Genomic DNA, 24,283 nt, shown 5'->3' on the forward strand with positions numbered 1-24,283 from the left:
TGGGCTCGAGATTTCTGGAACCAATTAAATTATGATCTTGAGCCATGTTCTAGGAGTCATTTATATGATCCTCCTGGTGGCAGTCTTCCTGGCAAAACAGACAGCAACAATCAGCATGGGGTCTGTGTGTTACCGGAGACACACAGACCCCAAGGATCTGTTGAACATGTGGATTCCCACCAAACCTCTTAGCAGCACCCCGGCACCTTTTCCATGCAGACTCAACACAAGCTAAATCCAGCTTGACTTACCAGAAAGACAGAGATCTCCCCCTGCAGGTTCAGCTCCACTGGCCACATTTTTTCCTGGCATGTGGTGAGGTGCAAGAGCATAGTAGAGAGAGGCTGCTCTCCTCAATATGGCCAGAAAGCAGAAAGCACAAAGGACCAGGGACAGATACCCCCCACCCCCCCCCCCACACACACAAAGCCACGTTCCCACTGAGCCACTATTTCCAGCCAGGCCCAGCTCCTAAGAACCTGTTCAGCTCATGAACCCACCCAGTAGATGAACCGATGAAGCCACCACCCCCGTCCCAGCATCCGGTTAATTCCCAAGCGCTCCTCAAATGGCAGCCAAGCCCTGAGCACACCAGCCTTTGGGGGGACAGTCTTAGGTTGAACCCTTAACAGTAGAAAACTGCTCTAAGAGTTAAGACCAGCCCGTGAATGGCAGGATGAACATAACAGTTGAAATGCATCACTTCTGGGGCGGATGCACACCAATGTAGCTAAAGCCACAGCCACGATGTTATCCATGTAGAACTTATGCGTTTGCCTAGCACAGGTAAACAGAAGTCTCACGGGGGGGGGGGGTGTCACTAGGTCACTAGGAAAAATGTTTCTCTGTATTGGTGATTCTTCTTGCTGCTCTAAAGGGAGGGAGGGTTCTGGCCCCAGACTGGGGGTGGCATCCCCGTGTGAGGCAGCTGGCTACACTGCACTGCACCCGGCTGGGCAGAGAGACACAATCCAATGCTGTTCCTCACTTGCTTTTCTTCCTCCGTTACATCTCTCCTGACACCATCACAGGCAGGTCCAGGGGATCCATGGAGAGTCTAAGGCCCTTTCGGTCCACAAGGAGGAGGAACCATTCTGCTTTTGATAACATTTATAATGCTCTTCCCCCAACAAATAAACTACAGTCATAAAGTGATTTTAAAAAAAGCTAGACTGAACCCCACCCAACCTCTAACTTAAAGGTAACTATGAGGGGGCTGGAGAGATGGCTCAGTGGTTAAGAGCACTCACTGCTCTTCCAGGGGTCCTGAGTTCAAATCCCAGCAACCACATGGTGGCTCACAACCATCTATAATTGGATCTGATGCCCTCTTCTGGTGTGTCTGAAGAGAGTTACAGTGTACTTATACATAATAAATCTTTTTTTTTAAAAAAAGGTAACTATGAATTTCTCACAGTCAAGGCTCTTCCCTGCCTAGAAGGAAGGGGCTTCCACCATACCCTCACTGGGCTGAAACTCCAAAGGCGTATCCTTTTTGGAGATGCCATACAGAGATATTGCCGTTTCTACAGCTTCATCCAAAATGATCAATAACGAGTTCATAACATACGGACAGCAGGCATGCTACCACATCACTAGTTGAAGGAACGCAAATACAGACCCCCACCCCCCCGGCTTAGAGTCACTTGGGCCTAAACCAGACAATGTGCTTTACAGACAAGGACGGAGGCTCTGTACCTGACCAGTGTGCGTGCCCTCTAAATGAACTGTTTCCAGAAGTCCCACTTGGGAAAGAAGAGATGTGCTCAAGACACAGTCTTGGGAGAAGGGGTGGTCCTGTCCCAAGGGCTAGGGGCCATGGCGTTGGAGGACCACCATCCATGCCAGCCCCCCCCCCCCCCCGTCTCAACCCGGAGAGCTCAGCTCTCCTTGGCCATTCACAATAGCTGAGGTCTTTGATTCCAGCCTGGATACTCACCGACACACCACAGCCCACTCTCCCAAAGTACCCGGGAAGTGAATGGAATGAAGGGTGACCTGTCCCCTCCTTTGCTCGGACACCTCCTTCTGGATCCCTCTGCAGCTCAGGGACCAAAACAACGCAGTTCATTTTCCACCTTGCAGAGCTGGGCGTCAGTCTAGACACACAAGGGTGACTTTTATATTCCTATTAGCATCCCCTGTCCCTGTCCCATGTCCCCTTGGCCCAGGATGCAAAGCCTTATCTTGTATATCCCGGAGCTTGAGATTTGCTCCTTTTCAGATAGTGTGCTGGGCCTATAACCCTTCAATCCTAGGATGAACTGAGAGAGGCCCAGACAAGCAGGCAGCAGCTGCCCTCTAGGGAAGACGTGACAGTCGTGCCTCCTGCTTGTCTGTGATCCTCTGATGAGCTCTACACGTTCCTCATCCTGGACGTAGACCACATACCCTGAGCATAACTGCTTAGCTGTGCAAACCTCTTGCTCTCTTAGAGCAGAGGCCTTACTTCCAGATCCTGGGGTGGCTTTCGGTCACTCTTCTCTCTCCCTTCCAGGGTGGCCATGCTGAGTAATTGTCCCCTTTGTGGTTTTCACTGTGACTTGTCTGTCCCTTGGCTTTGGAGGATGAAAGACTGAGCTCACCTTGTCAGGGCTACCAAGGTCTAGTTTCTGACCCCAACAACTGTGATGACAGAAGGGTGGGATGATCTTAGGTTAACACACAGAAACCACTCTGGGATCCAAGTGGTTCCACCATGGATCAGAGGCAGGGTGGCCTTGTCTGGGTGGCTCTGCTACCCTGGGAGTTTGGGTCCCAGGGAAACCTCCAGGTTGGCTCTCCCACCCGACTGAAGAAGAGTTCTCTCCAGCTGAGGCTGACTACCTTGTACCTCATGTGACAAATCCACAAACAGCAAAGGCAAGATAGGCTACACCCTACACTTGGCCAGTCAGCACCTGACCTATCTCTGGACAAATGAGCTATGCCTGTTCCTCCAAGTCCTGAATTCCTAGAAAAACCCAGAGCCCAGGGCTTGTGTCATAGCCAGTGGCCAAGGGTTGCCCAGCAGCTGGCACTGGATAGGGGCATCAGAGAGAGAAGACACCCCTTTGAAAGCAACCCAAGCACCCACAGTTATGGGTATGGTATGAGGTTTCTGGAAGTGGTGGTCAGAGGTATGCTGTGGCTCTAAGGAGATTCCCGCCTTCCTCCAATCCTTGGGGAATAAAACTTTGCTGACCCCTTAAGTACCCAAATCTGAGTTTGAAACCCTAATACTGTACTCCCTTTCTCAGGGCCTGAGTGTCAGACGCGAGATGGGTTAAGGCTGCGTGCCATAAGCCCGGATGGTGGCTCAGAGCTGGCTTTTAGATCTACAAGGAAACACAACTGCTTTTCATTTATGATACATCAAGTGAGGTCAGATCCTAGAGGTACCACAGAGATGCCCACAACAGTAAAGTGAGACAGAAACTTTATTGAGCTGTGCCGGGGGCACACACTGCCATTGTGTAAAACTCATCACACTGTAGCCACTTCAAGCTGCTCTCGTGACATAAATAACTCCAAGCCTCCTTCACTGCCAAAGAGCCAGACAAACATATGTGGCCATACCTTGCCTGGCACCTGAATTGGCCCACCAGCTGCCTCTGGGGACAGGGGCAGCTCTTACTCCCAGAGTCTCCTGCAGAAACTGACACCCATAACTCATAGCTGCTCCATTTTTCTTTTATTTTCCTGTTTGTTAAGACAAGGTCTCACTATGTAGCCTAGGCTGACCGGGAACTTGGGGTTCCCCGGGCTTCACCTCCCAAGTGCTGAGATCACAGGTGTGTGCCACCACACCCGACACCTTACTTTCAGGAGTGGAATCCTATCCCAGAGTGGTCTTCTGCAGTTTAAAAACAAAGAAAACACGGGCCTTCGAAAACTAAAAACTGTTTAAATAAAGTGAGGGTCGCTAATTTCACTCGGTGAGAAAATTGCGAAAGAAAACAACACTCGTTCCACCACCGGCCTCATCAGTCTTAAAACACTTTCACGGAGAAAAGTTTAAAACTTTCAACAATTATTATTTTTTTTTCTTTTTTCTTTTTTTTCGGAGCTGGGGACCGAACCCAGGGCCTTGCGCTTGCTAGGCAAGCGCTCTACCACTGAGCTAAATCCCCAACCCTCAACAATTCTTTTCATTCCCTATAACCTAACTCTTAAAAGAAATTCAGAGAGGCACCCCCGGCCTTTTTATCTTTAGGATCTGAGGTGTCAGAGGGTCAGAGTCCCACATAGCATCAGCCTAGGATGCTCTGGGTATTTTTGCCTTGCGTCTTTTCCTCCTTTAAATTCAAACATGCAGAGAGAGAGAGAGAGAGAGAGAGAGAGAGAGAGAGAGAGAGAGAGAGAGAGAGCGCAGCGTACAGTAGGACGTGCTCCCAGGAGCACCTCCGAGAACCTGCCGACTCGGCTGCTTTAGGAAAGTCTATCTGTGGTACCACGGCCCCCTGCCACCACTCTGCCAAGCAAATTGTCACAACGCTCTATGAGAAACAAAGCAAACAGTGAACCTTAGTTAACTCTATAACCACTACAAACCAACTAAAAAAAAAAAAACGAAACCGCGGCCCCCAACCCCCACCCCCAGCATCCCGCTAGAACAACATCATATGAGAAACAGAACTAAAGGTTGGCAGAGCTCTGGAGGAAACCAGCATGTAGGCCCTCGCTGCTGGTTAGAGGTAGTAGAGACGGTTGGACAGGGAGAGGTTCGGCTCTCTGTGGATGCTCTGGCCCACGAGGAAGGCCAGCTTGTGTGCATACTGGCAAGGTGCAGGGACTCGGATGACTCCCTGTGGGGGAAAGAGGGCCAGTCACTGGGCTGAGTTGGGTGGAACTCCCAGGCTCCCTACCACAGCACACTAAACAGGGCAGGCGGACATAGCAGAACTCGGACAGGGGTGTACTCACAGGCCAATTGTAGTACACGTGACACAGCTTGTACGTCAGCCGCTGGATGTGGTCGGGCTTCAGGCCACTGCTGTCGTAGATGACATTGTAGTGTGTTGGGGACACACTCCCACTTCTCACTGCCTGGCTCACGATGAAAAAGTCATACCTGGAAAGGGAGAAAGAACCAGGCAAGGTTAGGACACCATTTCCTACGAGGAAAAACCTCATGTTCTAAGCAACCTCATCTTTCCTCCAGCCCCAGTGTGTCTGTGAGGATTCGTGTGTCTCTTCATGAGCCACTGTGGTCGTGTGCATAGAAGACTGTGAAGGCAAGGCTGTGTCGTCCGTGTTGCCACAGAGCATGCTAGCTATACTCTTGGGCCTCGTGTCCCCTGCATACTGCAGGGAGGGAGGGGACTTGCACACATGGGCACACAGCGGCAGCAGAGTAGGGTGCAAACAGTTCCTCCTCCTGCTTCCATTTTACTTACAGCAACTCAACAAATGTGATCACTAAAGATTCAGAGCAAATGTGCGAGAGTCAGAGGTAGAATAGCTGTACACAGCGAGTAGAGGACCTAAGCTAAGGCCACGGCTGAGTAGCACACTAGGAAACAACTGGACAGCCATCAGAGTTCTTTGGGCCCTGGCACCAATGAATGACAGCCAAGAGCTCCTGTGTTTGGACTGTAGCAGCGGAAGAAAATTAACCTTGTAATCTTGATGTCACCTAACGAGATAGATGGGAAATCAGAAGTGATCTACACTGGAGTCTGTCTGGGAAAGAACGTGTCAGAGACATTCAGCGATGTGCCCACCAGGAACAGATGAGCTCTAACTGGGAGAGGGACATCTATGTGTGTGGAATTCATGCTGCCACCTTCAAAGGGTCATACTGCTGGCTCCAAGGGCCTGAGTGGCTCACACAGCTACAGAGCTTGAACAGCATCTGGTGAGAAAACATATCTGCAGCCCCCAAACTCTTTGAGTGTTGTTCCTCAGCCCATGGGCTCCCAACCTTCTCTTCTCGTTGAGTGCCCTGAACACTGTGATAGTGCCAGGCTCCATGAAGGATCAAAGAGAGGCCTCAGACAAAGACCAGTCCTTCTTGGGTCTTGGCCTCAGTTGACTGCCCCACTCTGCCCCTTACTTGGCAGTACGCTCTTCCAGAACCATTTCTGTAGCCAGCCTTTGAGCAAAAGACCCGAAAATTGTGTATTTCAAAAATAAAAAGGCTGCTCAATCACATAGCTGAGAAGATAGCACAAAAACCGTGTGTGGCCATTTCCGGCTCTGAGATGCAAAGGCCCACAAATGCTTCTGAGTTCAGACCTTGGAGCATGTGTCTAAACTGGTCAGTTAAGCATCCAATTTAGGTTCTCAGATCAATGATGCTGTGTCCATATCAGCAGCTCACCCACCTGGGTCAAGGAAAGCAGGGACACTAAGGAGGTCGCCAGCCCTCACCTACAATGCTGGAAGCCCTTTTCAGCCTCACGCTCTGAACAAAGAGTAGCATCAGACGGGGTGGTGAATGGCTGCCGCTGGGGATGAAGCTTACCACCTTGGACACCCAAGCCCAGAAGAGAGCTGGTCACCAGAGATGAGCATCTGTCCACCTACCCAGTGGAACCTGTGTGCTATGACGAGCCTAGCTCCCTCTTACTTTCTTACTTTGGAGTCAAGAGGCCCCAGAACTCACCACTCTGGTCTGGTGACTTCCACATCGATGACTGTCCCCGGAAGAGGGTTCTGAAGTCTTCCCCCAGACTGAGCAAAAAACCTGGCATTGACTCGCTTCTTCACTACGATCACGGTCAGTCTTGGGCTAAGGACAGAGAGGAACATGGCCACACTGAGTTGGTGACCTGTCTCGGCAAGAAGTCACACGCTCACTCATCCCTCCAAGAAGGGACGCTCCTGTCTCAATGCATCATCTTACTGCAAGCTGGGGGAGGGTCCACACCTTCCTTCCCATGAGACCAAGGGGCATTAGTGACTTGAAGGGTGGACAGCCATATGTCACTTGTGTGCCCTATGGCATGAGGTTAGTCAGGTGTGGCCACAGACCAAATCTACTACACCGGTTACACCAGAATACTGCCCTCCAGAGACCTCCAAAGTACTCGAGGTACCACTATGGGCATTTCCTACTCTGAGATCTAAGAGAGCTGCTTCGAGGAGTATTAATGCCTGATCTAGTGGATTCCAGAATGACTGGCTCAAAATGGATCACAGGTGGGGTGTGTGTGTGTGTGTGTGTGTGTGTGTGTCTGTGTGTCTGTGTGTGTCTGTGTGTGTCTGTGTGTGTCTGTGTGTCTGTGTGTCTGTGTGTCTGTGTGTCTGTGTGTCTGTGTCTGTATGTATGTACACACACATTCCCTACTGTATACTGTGTGTTCCAAGTTAACATTTGGGTAATATGTCAAATACAAACACACACCATTAATTCACATCATTAGGAAAGACTATTTGACCTCCACGTCCCCTATTTCCCTGGAGCCTCAAGGACATGGTGCAGATCCCTGCAGCCCATGGTCATTGGCTGTTTCAGGGTATATGCATATTGCCACCAGCTCCCTCTATATTGCGGACACTAACAGGAAATATTAGATGCCCAACCACAGCACTCGGCCTGTAGACAGTTTTCCCTAGGGGCAGTGAGGAGTCTACTGGAAGGCTCACCACCTCACCTCTAACCAATTGACGAGCTCTCCTTGGGACAGTCACTATGGATACACACTCCTCATGGTAGTCAGTGGACCAGGCCTCAGAGTTAGCCCCGCATCTAACATAATCGGCAGTCCTGACCCAGGCGACATCAGTTTCTCCCAAGCTCAGATGTGGCTGACCTCCATTCACAGGCAGAATGGGGTCCTAAGAACGTGCTACTCAGTAACTGCTCATGCGACCCTGGGCACAGGGCCCATGTGGTGGGCGCCGGTGGCTTTGCTTTCCCAACATGGTATCCATAAACAGAAAAAGTCTTTCCTGGGAGAAGTGGGACCATCCCAGAAATGTTACTAGCTGTCCACGAAGCTCTGCTTTTGCAAGGCCCACCAGCTGCTCTCAGCTCTAGGTATAACACAAAACACAGCTGGGCCCTTTATTCATGTGCTGTGCACCAAGGGCTCTGTTTCAAATGTATCTGCATCTACATTGAGCTCAGAGCAGGGAGCTCAGGGTGGTATGGTGGCAGCAACTGTTAAGGATCACGGAATGTGTCCTACCCTGAGTGACCCACAGGAGGTGAGCAGCACCGAGCTAGAACTTAACCAGACCCAGTCTCAAGAAATGGAAGGCTGCCCTGCTCAGCCCTGCCTCCCTCACCCACAAAACCTTCAGCCCAATTTCTATGAACCCCGAGCGCCCTTGTCTTTGTCGTTGAGTGACACTAGGCTCAGAGGGGGCAGCCATGTCAGACCCATGGACTTACTTGTAACCTCTCCCGACTGACTTGAGGCAGTCTAGGAACTGTGGGACCTCATAATTGACCAGGGTCTTCAGCTGCCCGTCCCCCACACCGTCTCGGTACACAATGACTCGGCTGGGCATATATTCATTGCAGCCACTCCAAGCCCTCAGGGCAGCTGCCAAAAGTGGGGGTGAGGTTAGTTTTGAGTTCCCAAACCCTCTTTCTCCCAGCCCCAGCCACTTTCAGTAACAGCCCAACGTACAGCGTCAGTCAGGACCAGGGTACACAGACCCACCTTGCAAGCACACCTTCAGACCATCTACCAGCTCCTGTCCACGGTCCTGAAAGACGCAGCGGGAGAACCAGCTGTTGAGAACGAAAGCAGGGTGGTGAGGACTTGGGTCTGCCAGATTCAGCAGCTCTGGGCTGCATCCTCGGCAGTGTCATTTCTTCGGTAGGGACAAGTGACCGGCTGGAGTACCAGGGAGCACCTACCTACCAGAACAAGTGCTCACTGCTCTGCTTCTAAACAGATCATGTGTTCCATGCTCCCCCTCTGCTCCCCAAGACCAAAGTCACAGCCACTGACATTTGCCTGTGCTTGGTCAGGCTCTGGGCTCTGCTGCTATGGCCTGTTCCCTTATTCCACAAACACATTGAGGACTAACGTTGAAAAGCAAAAGGCTAAGCCAGTTGGGCTGTCACACTGAAAACGTGAGTCACATTTCGGGGCCAAGAGCAGCTGTCAACCCAAGGCACTTTTCAAGCTGGCCACCTCCCTGGCTTACCGGGTCATCCCTTCATTGATGCTGGCAACGAATCCTGCGATGGACCTCCGCCCAGCTGTGGTGTCATGGTAACAGTCAATGCCCACGATCATTGCCAGCTTCAGCTTTAGTGGAAACAGTGTCGTTTAGGTGCAGCAAAGCACTCATAGCCACAAGCCGGGCCCCTTTCCCTAAATAACCACGTGACCTCCCTGCACCCCAACGAAAGCAGACTCACAGGCATGTCCACCCGCCAGAGCTCGCCTCCCATCTTGCAGTTCATCTGCAGGGCGATCTTGGTGGCAATGGCCATGACTGTTTGCTGCTTGCCCAGCGTCCGGGCCACCACACACTGACTTGGGGTGGGGCAGTCTGTGCACAAATACTTCTTGATGGCATCATACTTGTCCTTCCGATTACTTGACAAGAGACAGACAACCTGGGAAGAAACCAAACACCTCATTACAAAGAATCAGGAAGGGGTTGGGGATTTAGCTCAGTGGTAGAGCGCTTGCCTAGCAAGCGCAAGGCCCTGGGTTCGGTCCCCAGCTCCGGAAAAAAGAAAAAAGAAAAAAAAAAAAAAAGAACCAGGAAGTGCTCGCTGCTCTGCTGCTGACAGATTATGTCTTCCATGCTTCCCCTGGGGTCCCCACACCAAGGTCACAGCCATTGACAAGACTCTTGGAAGGCAGGGCACAGACCTGAGCCCTGTGGCGCAAAGGACACCTGTTACTCATATCACAATTGACTCTGACATGTGGCTGGTCAATGGGATGACACTGCTCATTGTATTCTCTGTGGCAGACACAAATATGGGGGTTTGCACATAAGCAAACCTGGGCGGTGAAACCACGTCATTGCTACCTGAGCCCTGAGCCCAACACACAAGCATGCGGGTGGGTCAAGGGGGAAACAGAGAATGTCCTCATGGGTGAGGTAGGCAGACATGCTGATATCTGAGCCTTAGCTAGCTCACACCGGCCTGGACGCACAGCTTTTAAAGCCTGCTTTTAAAGGCTTGGGAGCCTGGTCAGAACCTGAACTTTCCTGAGAAGAATGTGACAATTGTGAAGGCAAGACAGAGTCCCTCATGAGAGCATCCTTCTGCCCAAACTCTAAGGATTCACATTCAAGAGTATAACGTCAAATGTAGCTTGTGACACACAACACAACCCCCGATGTGTGCCCAGACTCTTTCTTATCTCTGGTCCCCAGAAAACTGGGCTCCATCTGCTGTCTCCATTACACTAGGTAGCCTCCAAGAACATGAAGGCAAAGAAGAATCATGGAGGGGCATGTCGGGTAAGTGTTCAGGTCTCCCTGAACAGGACAACCTGCTTCTACCCCTCATGGTTGTTTGGCCCCCTGAGGCAGGGGTGTGGGACACTCCTTCTGTGCTAGTCACTGCTTCTGACTGAGCCAGACAGAAGCTTCCACCTCGTTCTTGAAGGCCACTTGCATTGGCTTATAGAAGCTTTGGACTCAGTGGTCAGACAGAGGCACTTTGGCACGCGACTGGACATTGAGGGTTGTGACTTCATGGGCGGTTAATCTGCCTACTTAGTCATGCCTTGGTGACACTGGGAGATAGTAGAAATGACAAACGCTAAGGGTGGGTGGAAGTTGGCTGTTGTGGGGTATACTGGAGATGGCTCTGGTCCCTTTTCTCTCTACTCTGGGTCCACCATGGGGTGAGCAGTGGCAACTTTCCACATCCTCCTTGCTGGGACGCTCTGATTCACTATGGCCCAGAGACAGTGGGGCCAAGAGAGCCTGGAGAGAGACTCTGAACCATGAGCTACATTGAGCTTTCCCTCTTGGTTATGTCTCGGTGATAAAAGTCTGACCAACTCACAGCTAGACACACCCCTTCCGCAGTCAGTTGTGACCCAGCACCGGGCTTCTCCACACTTGAAGTTCTCTTCACTGCAGCCACAGAGGACTGTGCCCCCAGAGGACTGTACCCCCTCCACTGGAGGTCCATTCTCCCAGTGACTCACAAGGCTCCCACTGAGATACAAAGTGGGCGGGGCTCTCCAGAGCTTCCCACCACTCACTTGCTTCAGGTCAGGTCATTACAGCTTTAAACAGTTACTGGCTTTACACAGTCTGTCCCTTAGGGCTTTGTTTCATTCTTGGAGGCCAACGACTTTACAAGCAGTTGCCATCAACGCCCAGGCTAATGAGAGCCTCGACAATGACCTTAGGACTGGAGGATGCAGAGATCAGCACAATGAACCAAAATGTGGGCCTCGTTCACCTGGGAAACTTGAAGAGCTCTTAATCAGCCACGTTCTGAGTCCAAATGTGCAGGGCCCCTCCCTCACAGGGCTGGGATGTGGGGATTGGAGGACACTGATCTCCCAGTGTAGTTCCCTTGCAGCCAGTCTCCAACCTTTAGCCTGCAGTGGCTTCCTGCTCTATAGCAGGTCTGAGCTTCCCAGGCAGAGGACAGTAACAAGGTCCCACCAGGCTGACCTGACCCCTGACCCCTGACCCCACACTGCTGCCATGCTCAGTTTCCACCGTGCTTGTGCAGGTCTAATACAACAGCAGCAGGGGAACCAGCAGCATGGCCACAAATCAGGGTGGCTCAGCCTTCAGAGGCAGAAGGCTTTGCGCATGTGCCTGGCTTGAGCATGCGTGCCAGGCGGCAGAATCATCAGCCCCAGCACAGTGATGCCAAAGACAGTGTGTCCTCACCTCCAAGACCCAGCTTAACACTGGATCCAGTGACAAAGTCAGAGGTGAGGAGTATGAGAGGATGGGGTGACACTCTGGTCCCGTGGTGACCCATAGCACCATAGCCTGGTTCTCCCTTGTCACACCTCGAACTACACTGTGAGGACTCCCAGAGGCGCACATGGGGCTGTCACCACCCTACCTTATCATCCCTCCTCTCCGAGGTGTCACATGACAGAAATATGGCACTCACCAACGTCAGGGTATCCCAGCTCAGGAGAGGAGGCCGTGACAGCCCGCTCTGCTCAGCAGCCGGTGCACACTGACCTCACCCTGGGGTCTGCAGTCCGGCTCTCGGCCTTGCCCTGTGACCTCCAGTTTCTACATGGCTACACATCCATGTCTGCCCCAACCAACAACTGACCCTTCCTATCTGCCTTTCTGCTTTCCCGAAAGCTTCTAGAAGCAGCAGCTCCAAGGCAGAATGTAGCCTTCCTCTCCCTGGCATCCCGTCGCCTCACAGGGCTCGCGTTCACACAGGCGCCAGCTCAGCAGCCTCACTGAGATCGATGTTTCGAGAACTACCATCTGAAAAGGAGCTCAAAGCCCCAGTCCTCTGTCCCTAGAGACCCCTCCCCCAGGCCCCAGCATGGCTCACTCCTAGCAGCTACTCACTATCTGAGTGTCTGATGTCACCTTCTGCTGCAAGGCTCTCAGATAAGCTTCTGTTCTGTCGTCCACCTCGATCCTAGGGTCAACAATGAAGACAGGTGGTACACAGCCCTCTGGCCATCGCACAGCCAGCCTCCCTGTACCAGTCCCAAACGGTACAACGCAAAGAGTCAGGAGCGGCCACACGGTGAAGGACAGGGGTGGTGGTTGTCAATCGCCACCACTCTCCGGGCTTCAGGGCCTATCCCTAGAGCAACCCTGCCCTTTTCTCCTCTCCCAGCTGTCTCCTCTGCGTAGAGGGATAGAGCCATGGAAGCCATGGGAGCCATAGGAGATCACAGAGCCTCCAGGAGCTCACTGGAGCATCACTTTGAAGCACAAATGCCCTTCTCCTAACTGCCAATCGCTCTCAGACTAGAGAGGAGGTGACCCTGGACACTCACATGATGGCCTTTTTCATCTGGATGCCCATGGCCGGAGTCACTTTGAACAGGTTCTGTATCAGCGAGTTGGCCGCTTCATAATTCCTGCGGGTATAGATCAGCAGCCAGTTATCCAACGGCTTCACGCTGATCAGCGGCGCGCCTCTCGTTTCTTTGGACCAGTCTGCAAATTGTGGGTTGTAATCAAACTAGAACAAAGGGCAGAGATGCGACTGTCAGCCGTGACGAAGCCACTGGCCTCGCACAATCCCATCATGCATCTGGAACCACAGACTATCAGAGTAACAGATCTAAAGTCCCCAGTGGGGAAGACACCAGATGCACCCAGAGGGCCCTTCTTATACTATATCCTTCCCAGTGCCCAGGATAAACTCTCCTTCCTGCCTCCGAAAGGCTTATTGAAACAACTTATTGAGTGCCACTTCCCTCCTCATGATAAAGATGTGAAAATTAAGGCTCGGGCTCGGGGTGGTAGCTGATGTTATAATCCCAGGACTCAGGAGGGAGAGGAAGGCAGATCTCCATGTGCTGGAGGCCAGCCAGCTCTACACAGTGAAATCCTGACTGGGTGGGAAAGTAAGCTAAGCCCCTTGACAGTGGTGTCCTGTGCAGAGAGCAAGTTCTGCAAAGATCTCTCATGGTCACCATCTCAGCCAACACCCAGAGAGCCTCTAAGGTCCCCGTGAGTCCGCTGTCCCTTCACCTGGCTGGACTGTTTCTCTCAGTCCGACCTGGGGCAGGAAGGCATGGGCTGCTAGAAACAGTTTAAAAGTGTAGGTGTGGGGTTGGGGATTTAGCTCAGTGGTAGAGCGCTTGCCTAGCAAGCGCAAGGCCCTGGGTTCAGTCCCCAGCTCCAAAAAAAAAGAAAAAAAAAGAAAAAAAAAGTGTAGGTGTTTGGAGCATTTTAATCACATAAAACTATGTTGGGACACCTTGTCTTAGACTTCTGAGAAACACGTGACCCAGGCAGAAATGAAGCCAATCAAACGGGGCTTTCTGCACCCTAACCTGCATTGCTTAAAAACTTCATTCTCCTTTTAGCAGATCTTAGCTTGTTCCAAGCCGGGCGTTGAGTTCTACATGTGCTAGACTCGCAGGCTGCCTCTTGCAGGATGCCAGTCAGGTGGCTCCTGGGGTTTTTCCAGAGCAGGAGGAGGAGTTCCAGGAGGAGTCGTCTGATGCATGATGGGCTGTTTGTCTCCTGCCCCAGTGAGATTTGTCCCAGAACTACCACGCCAGCCTTACCGTCTTTCCACCCTGGTGGATCTTCTCGGATTGTAAGATTCTTCCTGAGAAGGACAGCAAGTTCGAATCGAAGCTTAGGCCCCAGTCTCGAAGCTCTCTCTGCACATTGTCATCCCTGTGGGTTGAACATAAGGACCCAGGCACTGCTGAGCAGCCAGCAGCCTCCTGGTGACCCACAGTCAACATGGGCATGTGTGTCTGACAACTGCTGGCTCTCATCCTACCCACTGCCTTTCTCTGGCGGGATTGGAGAGAACACATCTACATATGAGGTTTTTCTTCCTGGCTCCCTGAGAAGCAGCTGGTACCAGGAACCCAGGACAGCGCCCCCCCCCCCATAACTCTGCCAACCCAGGAGGCCATACTTCCTGCTTTCCAGAATCCTCCCAGACCCATAGGGAACCCCAATTGCTGGGAGCGCTGAGCCAGCCTACTTGTGGATGTAGTCGATGAGGCGGCCCACCTCCCGCTGCCGCTGCTCAGGGGTCAGCCGTGTGTGCACCGCCAGGTCCTTCATCACGTTGAAATCATTGCGCATTTTATCAGTCAGGCCTGCAACCAGAGGTACAGGTGAGAGCGGTCAGCAGGGCTGCAGAGTCCCCAGGACGGTGTGGCTAGGAAGGGAATGGAGGAACACTATGCACCTGTGAGGTAGCAGAGCTCTGGGATGAGCATGGCTGGGCCAGGCAGGGTGCCGCCAGGGCCTCTCCTCCGCTTGGGCTGGCTCACTAGCACTGGCTGCTTCAAGTCTGTGATCTCCTGGTTGTATTGCTGCTCAGGAGGAAAGGGAGGTATGTTCTGCACCAACTAGGCAGTTTTAGGCAGTACACACACACACACACACACACACACACACACACACACACACCCCACCCCACCCCACCCACACACCACACACCACACACACACACACACACACACCCCACCCCACCCCCCCACACCACACACCACACACCACACACACACACACACACACACACCACACACACCACACACACACACACCCCACCCCACCACACCACACACCACACACACACACACACACACACACACACACACCCCACACCCCACACCCGGAGAGGTAAATGCCTCATTAACAACTAGTCAAACATCCTGAGGGGTGATGTATATACTCCAGAAGCCACTGTTCCTTTCACCAACTGAGGGCCTGGGAGTAGGAAGGGCCGGTCTGATGCAGGAGAATGAGCTCCTTGTAGCCAAGTCCTCAGAACTTAGCTATGGAGATGGTGACTTAGAACAGACTTCTCAGGTTACAGTCCTGGTGCTCCCAGCCCCAGGGCATGTTCCAGAAGCCGCTTATTCCACAACAATTTTTTTTCTTTTGATTTGGATGAAAAATTTTTTCCCTCTGAGCATAAAAGGAATGTCGTTTTGTCAAGTAGCCAGGTGGTACCAGTCTACTCTCAATACCCACCCCGGGGCAAGGTGTCACCAACAGGCCATGCCATTTAAAAACCTGACTAGTGTCTTTTTCTCCTGTGTCCTAAAGAACCAACCACCAGGGTTTAAAAAGTTAATGGTTCCCTCAGACGTGGTCCTCACGCATCACTAAACATGAATGGCAGAAATTTGGGGTCTCCCTCTCCCCGTCTCATAGGCCTTCATCGGAGTCCTGGCCACAGGAAAATGGGGCTACAGATACTGGGATGACCCTTGGGCCTCCTGTTATCTGCAAGCTCTGTCCTACTAGGTCCTCTCTGGGAGCTGTGTACTCCCAAAGTGGTCAGAGAGACCAGCTGCAGCAGAGCTGGCTAACCAAGGATCGGACAGATACAGATACAGAGCGAGGGGCCATGCCAAGTTGCTTGCCCCCACTGGCAGTACCAGCCTGTCCCCATGACACACTATCAAATTTTATCATTCTGCTGGACAGAGCCACCAGGGCAGTATGATTCTGACAAGCGGGGGAATTTCTCAGTGACACAGGCAAGACTGCACAGGGTCTGCATTCTCCCGTACGCCATCCAGAAAACATCCTACCTTCCTGTAGTACTCCAGGAAGCTGACCTCCGAGCCATCTGCCTTCTTGAAGGTGCTCTTTGGATTCTGGTCCCAGTCGATGTCATCCACCCTGTAGGTCTTGTTGTTGTACCTGTGGGCATCCAGGGGGACATGGGGCTCCAAGTCATATTCCCAGACCCTTGGAGATGTATGATGCTGGAAGGGCTGGGGAAGGGACTGAACAATTGGAAATGAAGGGACGGAAAGGCAGGAGGGGCCTGTCCTTTGTAGCTGAATGCAGGAAAGGCAGCACACACGGCACAGCTGGCTCGCTTCGGCTCACCTCTGCCTGACCCCCTGCCCCCAGTCCCACCACTCTCTAGCCCCCAGCTCGAGATGAAACCAAGCCATACTTGGTGAGGACGATGAGGCCTATGAGCTCCTTGGACACTTGCTCCTGGAACTTGTGCTCCTCCGTCTGCTGGTACAGATTGAACATGAAGTCTAGAACGGTCTCGCTGCGGAGGACCTTGTGGCTGACGTCTGTGCAAAGCATGATGTTGTTCTCATATTGAAGTATGGAGGTGGTGAAGCCGGGCCAGATCACCAACCTGCCAACACAGGGCAGGTCAGGGGCAGCCTCATACCCCTGCTGTCCCTGTGTCGGAAGCACAAAGAGCTGGAGCCAGGTCATTTTCAAGTACAAGATTGCAGACAGCACACTGCCCTTTCCAGGGCTTCAACAGCATTTGCTAAGTATACACGCTGAGCTGATTAAACTTTTTTTTTTTTTTTGGTTCTTTTTTTCGGAGCTGGGGACCGAACCCAGGGCCTTGCGCTTCCTAGGTAAGCGCTCTACCACTGAGCTAAATCCCCAGCCCCGAGCTGATTAAACTTTATGATGGGTCATCTAACATCCCAAGCCATCAAGTCTCAGCAGCCCCAGCTGCCGATGCTAAGGACGGACCACAGGGTGCATGGTCTGTGCTGATGACTAGGACGCTGTTGCTTTGGTGGGGGTCTTTTTGGTTTTGTTTTGCTTTTAATGTAAGTAGTGTGGTATGAGTCTGCATTGTTCAAACCCAGTTACAGGCCCCCTTAGCTCCGAGCCCCAACAACAGACTGTTTCTACTTTACAGATCATTTCAGAAGTCTGTGGAGCCCAGACAGTAGATTTTCCACAGCATACCGACCTGTGATTTGGAATATCAATCGGGTCACTTGGGTTGTAATAATTCCGTCCAATTTGTTGCAAATTCATGATTTTCAAGAGCCTACAGATTGAAAGTCAGAACCGTTAGCATAGAGAATCCTAGGGACAATCTGGGGTCACATACAGTCAGGGCAGGGCTGGAAGTTATCATACTTCTAGCCAGGTCAGTCATTTCTGCAGTGCCTAGGGTTTACGATGGATCTTAAAATGTCCAAACATTGGAAAAGAAATGTCAAGACACAATTGAATTGCGTCTACTCCATTTTATCATGATATACCAAGATAGTCCACTTGCGTGTTGCCTGAGGCTGTGTCTAGCTACACAAGCAGAGGTGAATGGCTGCCTTAAGCTACCCAATTAGCTTTCCTTTAAAGAAAATGCTCCAAGCAAATGCATTCCCTCAGGCCAAGTGTCCCTCTCACTGAGCTATCCTTCCACAGCAGTGAGTCATCTGTGAGCTTAAGAAGTTAAGCCATGAACCAAAGTACTGCCCCATTTAGATGGCTCCTCATAGGGAGGGGTCTTCTGTAGAACGTGTGTGTGTGTGTGTGTGTGTTTGTGTGTTATATGTGTAGGATTTGTGCAGGTGTGTGTGTACCCATGCATGCATGAAGGCATCAGGTAGCCTGTTCTTAATCTGTTCTGACATGCTCTACACCACACTCTCTTGAGACAGGGTCTTGCAGTGAACCTGGAGCTAGGCTGGTGGCCAATAGGCTCTACTGTTTTACCCAATCTCCAGCATTGGGGCTATATGCCAATGGCCATGCCTGGCTTTTATGTGTTGGGGGAGAGCAGGGGATTTGAACTTGGTTCTTCACGCTTGCACAGCGGTCTCCCCAGCGCCTAGAACATGTCCTTATATGGAAAGTGCACTATGTGCATGGAATGCTAACTGCTCATCATGTGGCCACCACCTGCCCTAGCAGCCACCCACTCTGGGTGGAGCAGGCGAGGTGCTTTTTTCTAACAGCTCGAAACCAGTATTTCAAAGGCATAATGTCAGCACCAGTGGGGAACGGGCAGAATCCTGGAGGCAGATAAATTCCCTGTCAGAAAACCACATTTTAAAGTGACCACGTAGTGTATGTAGTACTGCTAATATACACGCACCCCACCCCCACCCCCTTCCCCTCAACACAGGCCACAGCGCATGCTCCTGGTCTGGCACGCACCTCCTGAAGATGATGTTATAGAACTGCAGGCAGGTGGGTGAGGTGGGCGGCAGCTCGTTGGTCAGGGTGATGGTAATCCGCACGTGTTCCCCATTCCGAGTCTGACTGAATACTTCCGTGACCTAAAGCGAGAGAGGAAGAACCCAGATCTCACCTCTCTGTAGGACAGCATGCCCAGGCTCTTGGGGCCTCTGCACTAAGACAAGCCTCTCAAAGCACACACTTGTGTGAACTGAGACTAAGAAGTTGGCTGAGTAGCTGAGAGACTTCACACAGCTCTCACACAAGTCCTTCTGTCTCTTGGGGACTCTAAGGACAACGTGAGTCAGAAAGGACCTCTGGGAGCCCAATTTTCCCTCCCAGGAGACCCTTTCTGAGCTTTGCTTTGGGGTGGGCCCCTTCAGCTCCCCTCTGCCAGTGGAGACATTTGAAATAACCTTGTGCTGTAGTCTCTTAGGTAAAAACAATATTGTCCCGTCGAAAGCATGACACCTTCCAATGAGGTCTTCGTGCTGGAAGAGCAGGGCAGAGCGCAGCCTGCGGGCCTCCATCAGGGGGTTATAGTCAATGTGGTACTGGTACAGGGCCCACTGCGGGCGCGAGGTCAGCCGGAAGTGGTTGGTGCTCAGCTTCACAATGATGCCAGAGGAGCCTGAGGGGCCACCACACACAGTCAGTCCCCGGCACGATTATGCTCTATGTGACCTCTCCTTCACACACACAGAGCTGGGGACAGCAGTCAGCTCTCCCCTTCAAGGCAGCTGGCCCTGGGGAACACTGCCCTGTCACTTCAGGGGACATCGTGCGACCCACCACAAACGCAACTGATCTCTTTAGAAGGTTACGCAATGTTTAACAAAGCTTGCCAGAATACACAGCCCAGACAGCTCTCAATCTCTCTCTCTCTCTCTCTCTCTCTCTCTCTCTCTCTCTCTCTCACACACACACACACACACACACACACACACACACTGGCAGAGTGCTCTCCTCTTCCCTCATCCAGAGAAGCACCGCCCAGCGCCTCGAAAAGTACCCTCTGCTGCGAGCCCACCTGTCTTTGACTCTTTGACATGGTCAAGGTTCTGTCTGGTGTTCACACCAAGGTCATGGAAGTCTCGGCGACGCCCTCCTCTCTCTGCCAGTGACAGCTCCTGAAACCCGGCTGAGATCTGCAGTTCTTGAGGAAAGACGGATGCAACTCAGGCCTTACGTGAGTGGGTGGGAGAGCTACCATGGTGGTGGCTCACGGTGGGCAAATATGGCCACTGTTTTCTGTCATTCTGTCACCTCCTCCCTTACAGGGCCCTCTCTACCCTGCCTCTGGCCACTCCTTATGAGACTTCTTTACTCTAACAGGCTAGGCTCCTGGGGCTATGACACTAGGACCAGAGGCATAGATTTGTGTTTGGGAAATAAGGTTTCTGTATTGTAAGTCTCGAGGGATCCAAAGATTCTAACAGTGGTTCTCAACCCTCCAAATGCTGCGACCCTTTAATACAGTTCCTCAGGCTGCGGTGACCCCCTAACCAGAACATTATTTTCGTTGTGACTTCACAGCTGTAATTTTGCTGTTATGAACTGGAATGTAAGTATCTTGGAGATTGCGACCCGCAGGTTGAGAACTGCTCCGTGAGGGCGTTGCTTCTACAGCTTGGGTGAGAATATGACCCAAGTGTGACAGGTAGCCTCCTGACCACTCGATTCTGCCCACAGGCAGCAGCAGGGGCAGGTGCACTCACATACTAGGTCACACTGGGCATAAACAGTACTAAGCCATCAATTCTCGCTTATTCTGAAAACAGGCCTAAGGGTCTGAGGTTACGAAGCCATTCATTCCATGTGCAGGGTGTATGTAGCCAGTCGTCTGAGGGCAACAACACACGGGCCACCACACAACGTTGGCTTTGTGGTCAGCAGCAGACACTCTAGCTGGAGTCACGGTACATCTCCTGTAGCAGCGCCTACTAGTGGACTTCCCAGAAACCAGCCTCCCCTCCTTCAAGGGGGCAAGACATGTGGGGAGCAATGTTCCCGTAGAGACAAGACTCCCCCCACCCCCACCCCGTCACCCATGCACACTTCAGCAAAGTGCCTGAGAGCTGGCCGCTGGCTGTACTGATTCTCGACCCAGCCCCACAATGTGAAGACACGCTGTCTAGGTCAGAGCCACAGAGAGACCAGCTTCTGAGGACATCGCTACAGATGCCAAGACAACATTAAAAAACAAAAATGGCTTAATCACAGGAAGCATGCAAACTGAGGTGACATGTCAAGTTCGTGTATGGCTGAGATGGCCCTGGCTCGATGCAGCCTCTCGTGTCTACCCGCGTGGGGAAGCACACGTCCTATTATGCTACACCAGCGTGGTGCTGGACCCACTAGAAGCACCGAGCCGCCTGCTCCCTGCTTACCTTGTGACTTGGACGTGGCTCCGACTACCATTCCCCTCTGTCGTCCTCGGCCAACCAAGTCCCCCTCTGTGGGCGACTGCTGGGGTCTCGGCGGGATGTACCCAGGTTGCTGGCTCTGCTTGTGCACAAACACAACGGAATTCCCTTATGCTGCAGGGTGGGCACACTAGCCCACAGCATCCAGGAACTAAGTTATCAAGCACATGATCATTAACAGAGGACTCAAGCTCCTCCCAGAACCCAGGTTAGACCTGCTTGGTTGATAGAACCTAGGGCCTCCTGTGCCCCAGACAAGTGTTCTACCACTGAGCCCTAGGACAAATCTTTAACTCCCCGCCCTAGTCCCCGCTAGCTGGTTGCTAAGACACTACTGACCTACTGACCTACTGACCTGGGAAAGGAGAGTACTTACTGCAGCAGCCCCAACATGCTGCACCGTCTCCTGACCTCGGGCCCTGCCACGGGCCCGGGCTCGGGCTCGTCCAGTCATTTTCTGTCAGAGAGGAAATCATGCAATGGGCTCATGTGTAGTCACCATTTTGTCACTAAACCTTTTTTTAAAGTAGTTAAGTATTTAAAGTATTTAAGTATTTTAAAGCTCTAAAATAAGCCCCCAAATTATGTATGCTTGAATCTTTCCTACTGAGGACTTGCCTCACGCATGCCGGGCTAGCTAGCATCCCAACACAGATTCCTTAGGGAAACCTGGTCCTTACCAGAGACTAGCCACTGTGCTAGATGGCAGAGCTCAAGTGGAAATGTAGTTAGAATTTGTTTTCAGGGAGGCTAGAGACATGGCCAAGGAGGAGCTAAGAACCCTTTCTACTCTTAAAACGGATGCAGGCTTTGTTACCCAGCATGCACGTGGTGGCTCGTAACCATCAGTTCCAGGGACTCTGATGGCCTCTTCTGGTTTGGACAGGTTCCAGGCACACAAATGGTACATGCATCAGGTATGCACCACACACACCATAACATACATAATACATACATAAGAACTTTGATTATTTATGATAAGAGGACTTAGGGAGCCAGAGTGTAGAGGACTGCAGTGTTGAGGGGGGTCCTTCCTTTCCCGGGTGGGTCTATGAGTCACACACCAAGTATAACCCACAGTGGAGAGGGGCGTTTGTAGCATGTTTCTGGGTGACCCCTCAAGAGAGAGCCCTTCCTCAGGCCCATGTAGCCTCCCGAAGACTCCCTCCGTGCTAACTGCAGCTTGAAAGGAACACACCCCAACCCAAGCCACGCTACTTCCCATGCCTCCCTGGGTCCCATTCCCACTGGTCTGTCCCATTCCCATTCCGTGGCCTGTGAGGAGAAACCATAGGGCTGTCTCTCTCTAAACTGCTTCTATGCCTACACCAAGAGCTTCTAGCTCTCCACAGTCGTCCTGCTGCGAGCAGTGGGTTCATGACCCACCAGAGGGGAGAGCGTGAAGGTGGGGTCACCCAGACTCCGGCACCCGAACCTTGAGCAAATCGCATATGGGCCAGCTACTTTTTCCAAAGTCTGTCTGTATGGTTATCTGACAGGTGCAGCGCACTGTAGCGAGAGTCACGCCTCATGTTAAATACAGGCACACATACGACAAGGTCTGTGCCAAGCGCTGGGTCATGCACCTAATGCCTTAACGGAAGGAGGAAGATTCTAGTAATTACAGCTCTCGCTGCCAACCTCATGACTGAGGGAGGTCACAGATGTCTTTGCTCCTGGGCCCAGCACTTGGCATACTGGCAACGGCTACCTCGTTGTGACATCTAAGGACACCCAAAGCGTACCAGCAAGGAGTTCGACAGCAGCCATCTACACTTCTCGGAGCAGCCCCTGGCTGGCAGTGTCTACTGCGTGTTGCTGCTGCTTTCCTCTTTAAAGAGGGAAGTCTCCTCCTCCACCCTTACCCTCCACCCTTACCCCAGCCTCCCTGCCCCCCCTCCCGTCATAGACAGTGCTGCCGGGCTGTCTGGGCAGCATTCGCAGGTTGGTCCTGTACTAATAATTCTGTCCCTGGGCTCACCCAGTCAGCTCAGGTGTTCAGCTTGGCCTCCTTCCAATCCTACGTGTGTCGCAGGCTGGATGCCGGTGTGGTCCCGCCTACAAGAAAGAGTCACACACCTAGCCCAGTGAGAACAGCTTAAGATACGGATCCCACATGCTCAGCTTTGAGACTAGCTTCGAGGTAAAACTTGATCCAGCTAGCAGAACAGAAAAGCTATGGCACGGAGTGCTTAAGAACGTCATAAAAATAAATCTTAAAAAAAAAAAAAGATACGGAAACCGAATTTAAAAAAAGAAAAAGAAAAAGAAAGAACGGTACAGATGCTAATTCTCCGCTGTGAGTGACAGATCCTCAACAAGAGAAAGCAGAGGGGAGGGGTAGCATCAGACCATGCCACCAGAGGATCCACAATAGATGGCAATAATTCAAGGTGCCAATCATCTCCCATTTCGAAGACTCCCCCACCTCCAGCCCCTCACATCTGGGGGCCTCAAAAATCCTGCCTAGGGCACCGTGTCCCCAAACTAAAGGGCCAGTCACTCCAACACCTCCCAGCTGGTTTTACGATGCTCAGGCCACCTGCTCACGATTTTGTGCTCTTGTGCTTGCTCTCCTGGTTCTCATTCCCAAAGTACCAACTCTAAGAGGCATCACCTTCCCTTGGATTGATTCTTTTACCACCACCCCCACCCCCGCGCCAGGGTTTTTGGACCCCGACGTGGAGATTGGCTATTTGAGCAAGAAAAGACACCATAGCTTGGTCTCAAAGGCACTTGCAGAACTCAGAGCCCCACCATGTAAGTGAGCCAGGTCTCTCTGCATTGTAACACAGCTGTGATAACGACTGGGATTCGGATGTGAAAGCATAGGGAGGCAGGTGGAAAACCAGTGAGGATACGGATAGAGCTGGAGGCTGTAGCAGACTGGGGATATAGTTAGAGAGATGCTATTATGTGCTTTGGCATGGAGAGGTGGGGACTGGGGGAACCGGGGACCAGACTCAGACACAGGGATACGTGTGGAAGAGGTCCAGGAACAATAGAGAGGTGAGGACAGGCAGGAGGAGGGATGTGGGCCAGGCTTGGGCACAAGGAGAGAAAGGAAACAGGTTAGAGTGGGCTATAGGCCCAGAACAACGAGGAGAGGACAAGTTCCAGACAGAGAAAGAGGTATAGATAAAGTTCGAGCATAGGGAGAGGTCGGGACCAAGCCTGGGCTTGGGTACAGGTCTGTTGAGGTCAAGGCACAGGTGGGCATAGCTTGCTTCCAGACCCTGATCGTCGTGGTCCAGCAGCGTCCGGTCCTATCTTGGCCCCGTGCTCAGCACGCTTAGGTCCGCAGCCCCTGAGGCTCCTCACGCCGGGTCGCTGCAGCAGGCTTCTCGCGGGCGCAGGGCTGCCACCACCTCGCA

At 52.2% G+C, this 24,283-nt stretch overlaps 1 protein-coding gene across 1 annotated transcript; it reads right to left on the reverse strand.

Annotated features, from left to right (window-relative positions):
* Window positions 1-3,401: 3,401 nt before the first annotated feature.
* Piwil1 (piwi-like RNA-mediated gene silencing 1) lies at window positions 3,402-24,255 on the reverse strand. The gene is given in 22 exon segments (NM_001108853.3): window positions 3,402-4,787; window positions 4,906-5,053; window positions 6,590-6,715; window positions 8,324-8,477; window positions 8,598-8,668; window positions 9,091-9,194; window positions 9,308-9,508; window positions 12,427-12,499; window positions 12,867-13,054; window positions 14,112-14,226; window positions 14,546-14,663; window positions 14,756-14,882; window positions 16,113-16,224; window positions 16,487-16,684; window positions 17,267-17,347; window positions 18,463-18,584; window positions 18,900-19,114; window positions 19,514-19,639; window positions 20,874-20,988; window positions 21,286-21,366; window positions 22,891-22,967; window positions 24,145-24,255. Coding segments are annotated over 20 exon segments (2,589 nt in total). The 5' UTR covers window positions 21,364-21,366; window positions 22,891-22,967; window positions 24,145-24,255; the 3' UTR covers window positions 3,402-4,670.
* Between the last annotated feature and the right edge of the window lie 28 nt (window positions 24,256-24,283).

Source organism: Rattus norvegicus, chromosome 12, assembly GCF_021556685.1.
Source record: "Rattus norvegicus strain SHRSP/BbbUtx chromosome 12, alternate assembly SHRSP_T2T, whole genome shotgun sequence".
In the NCBI taxonomy this organism is placed as follows: Eukaryota; Metazoa; Chordata; class Mammalia; order Rodentia; family Muridae; genus Rattus; species Rattus norvegicus.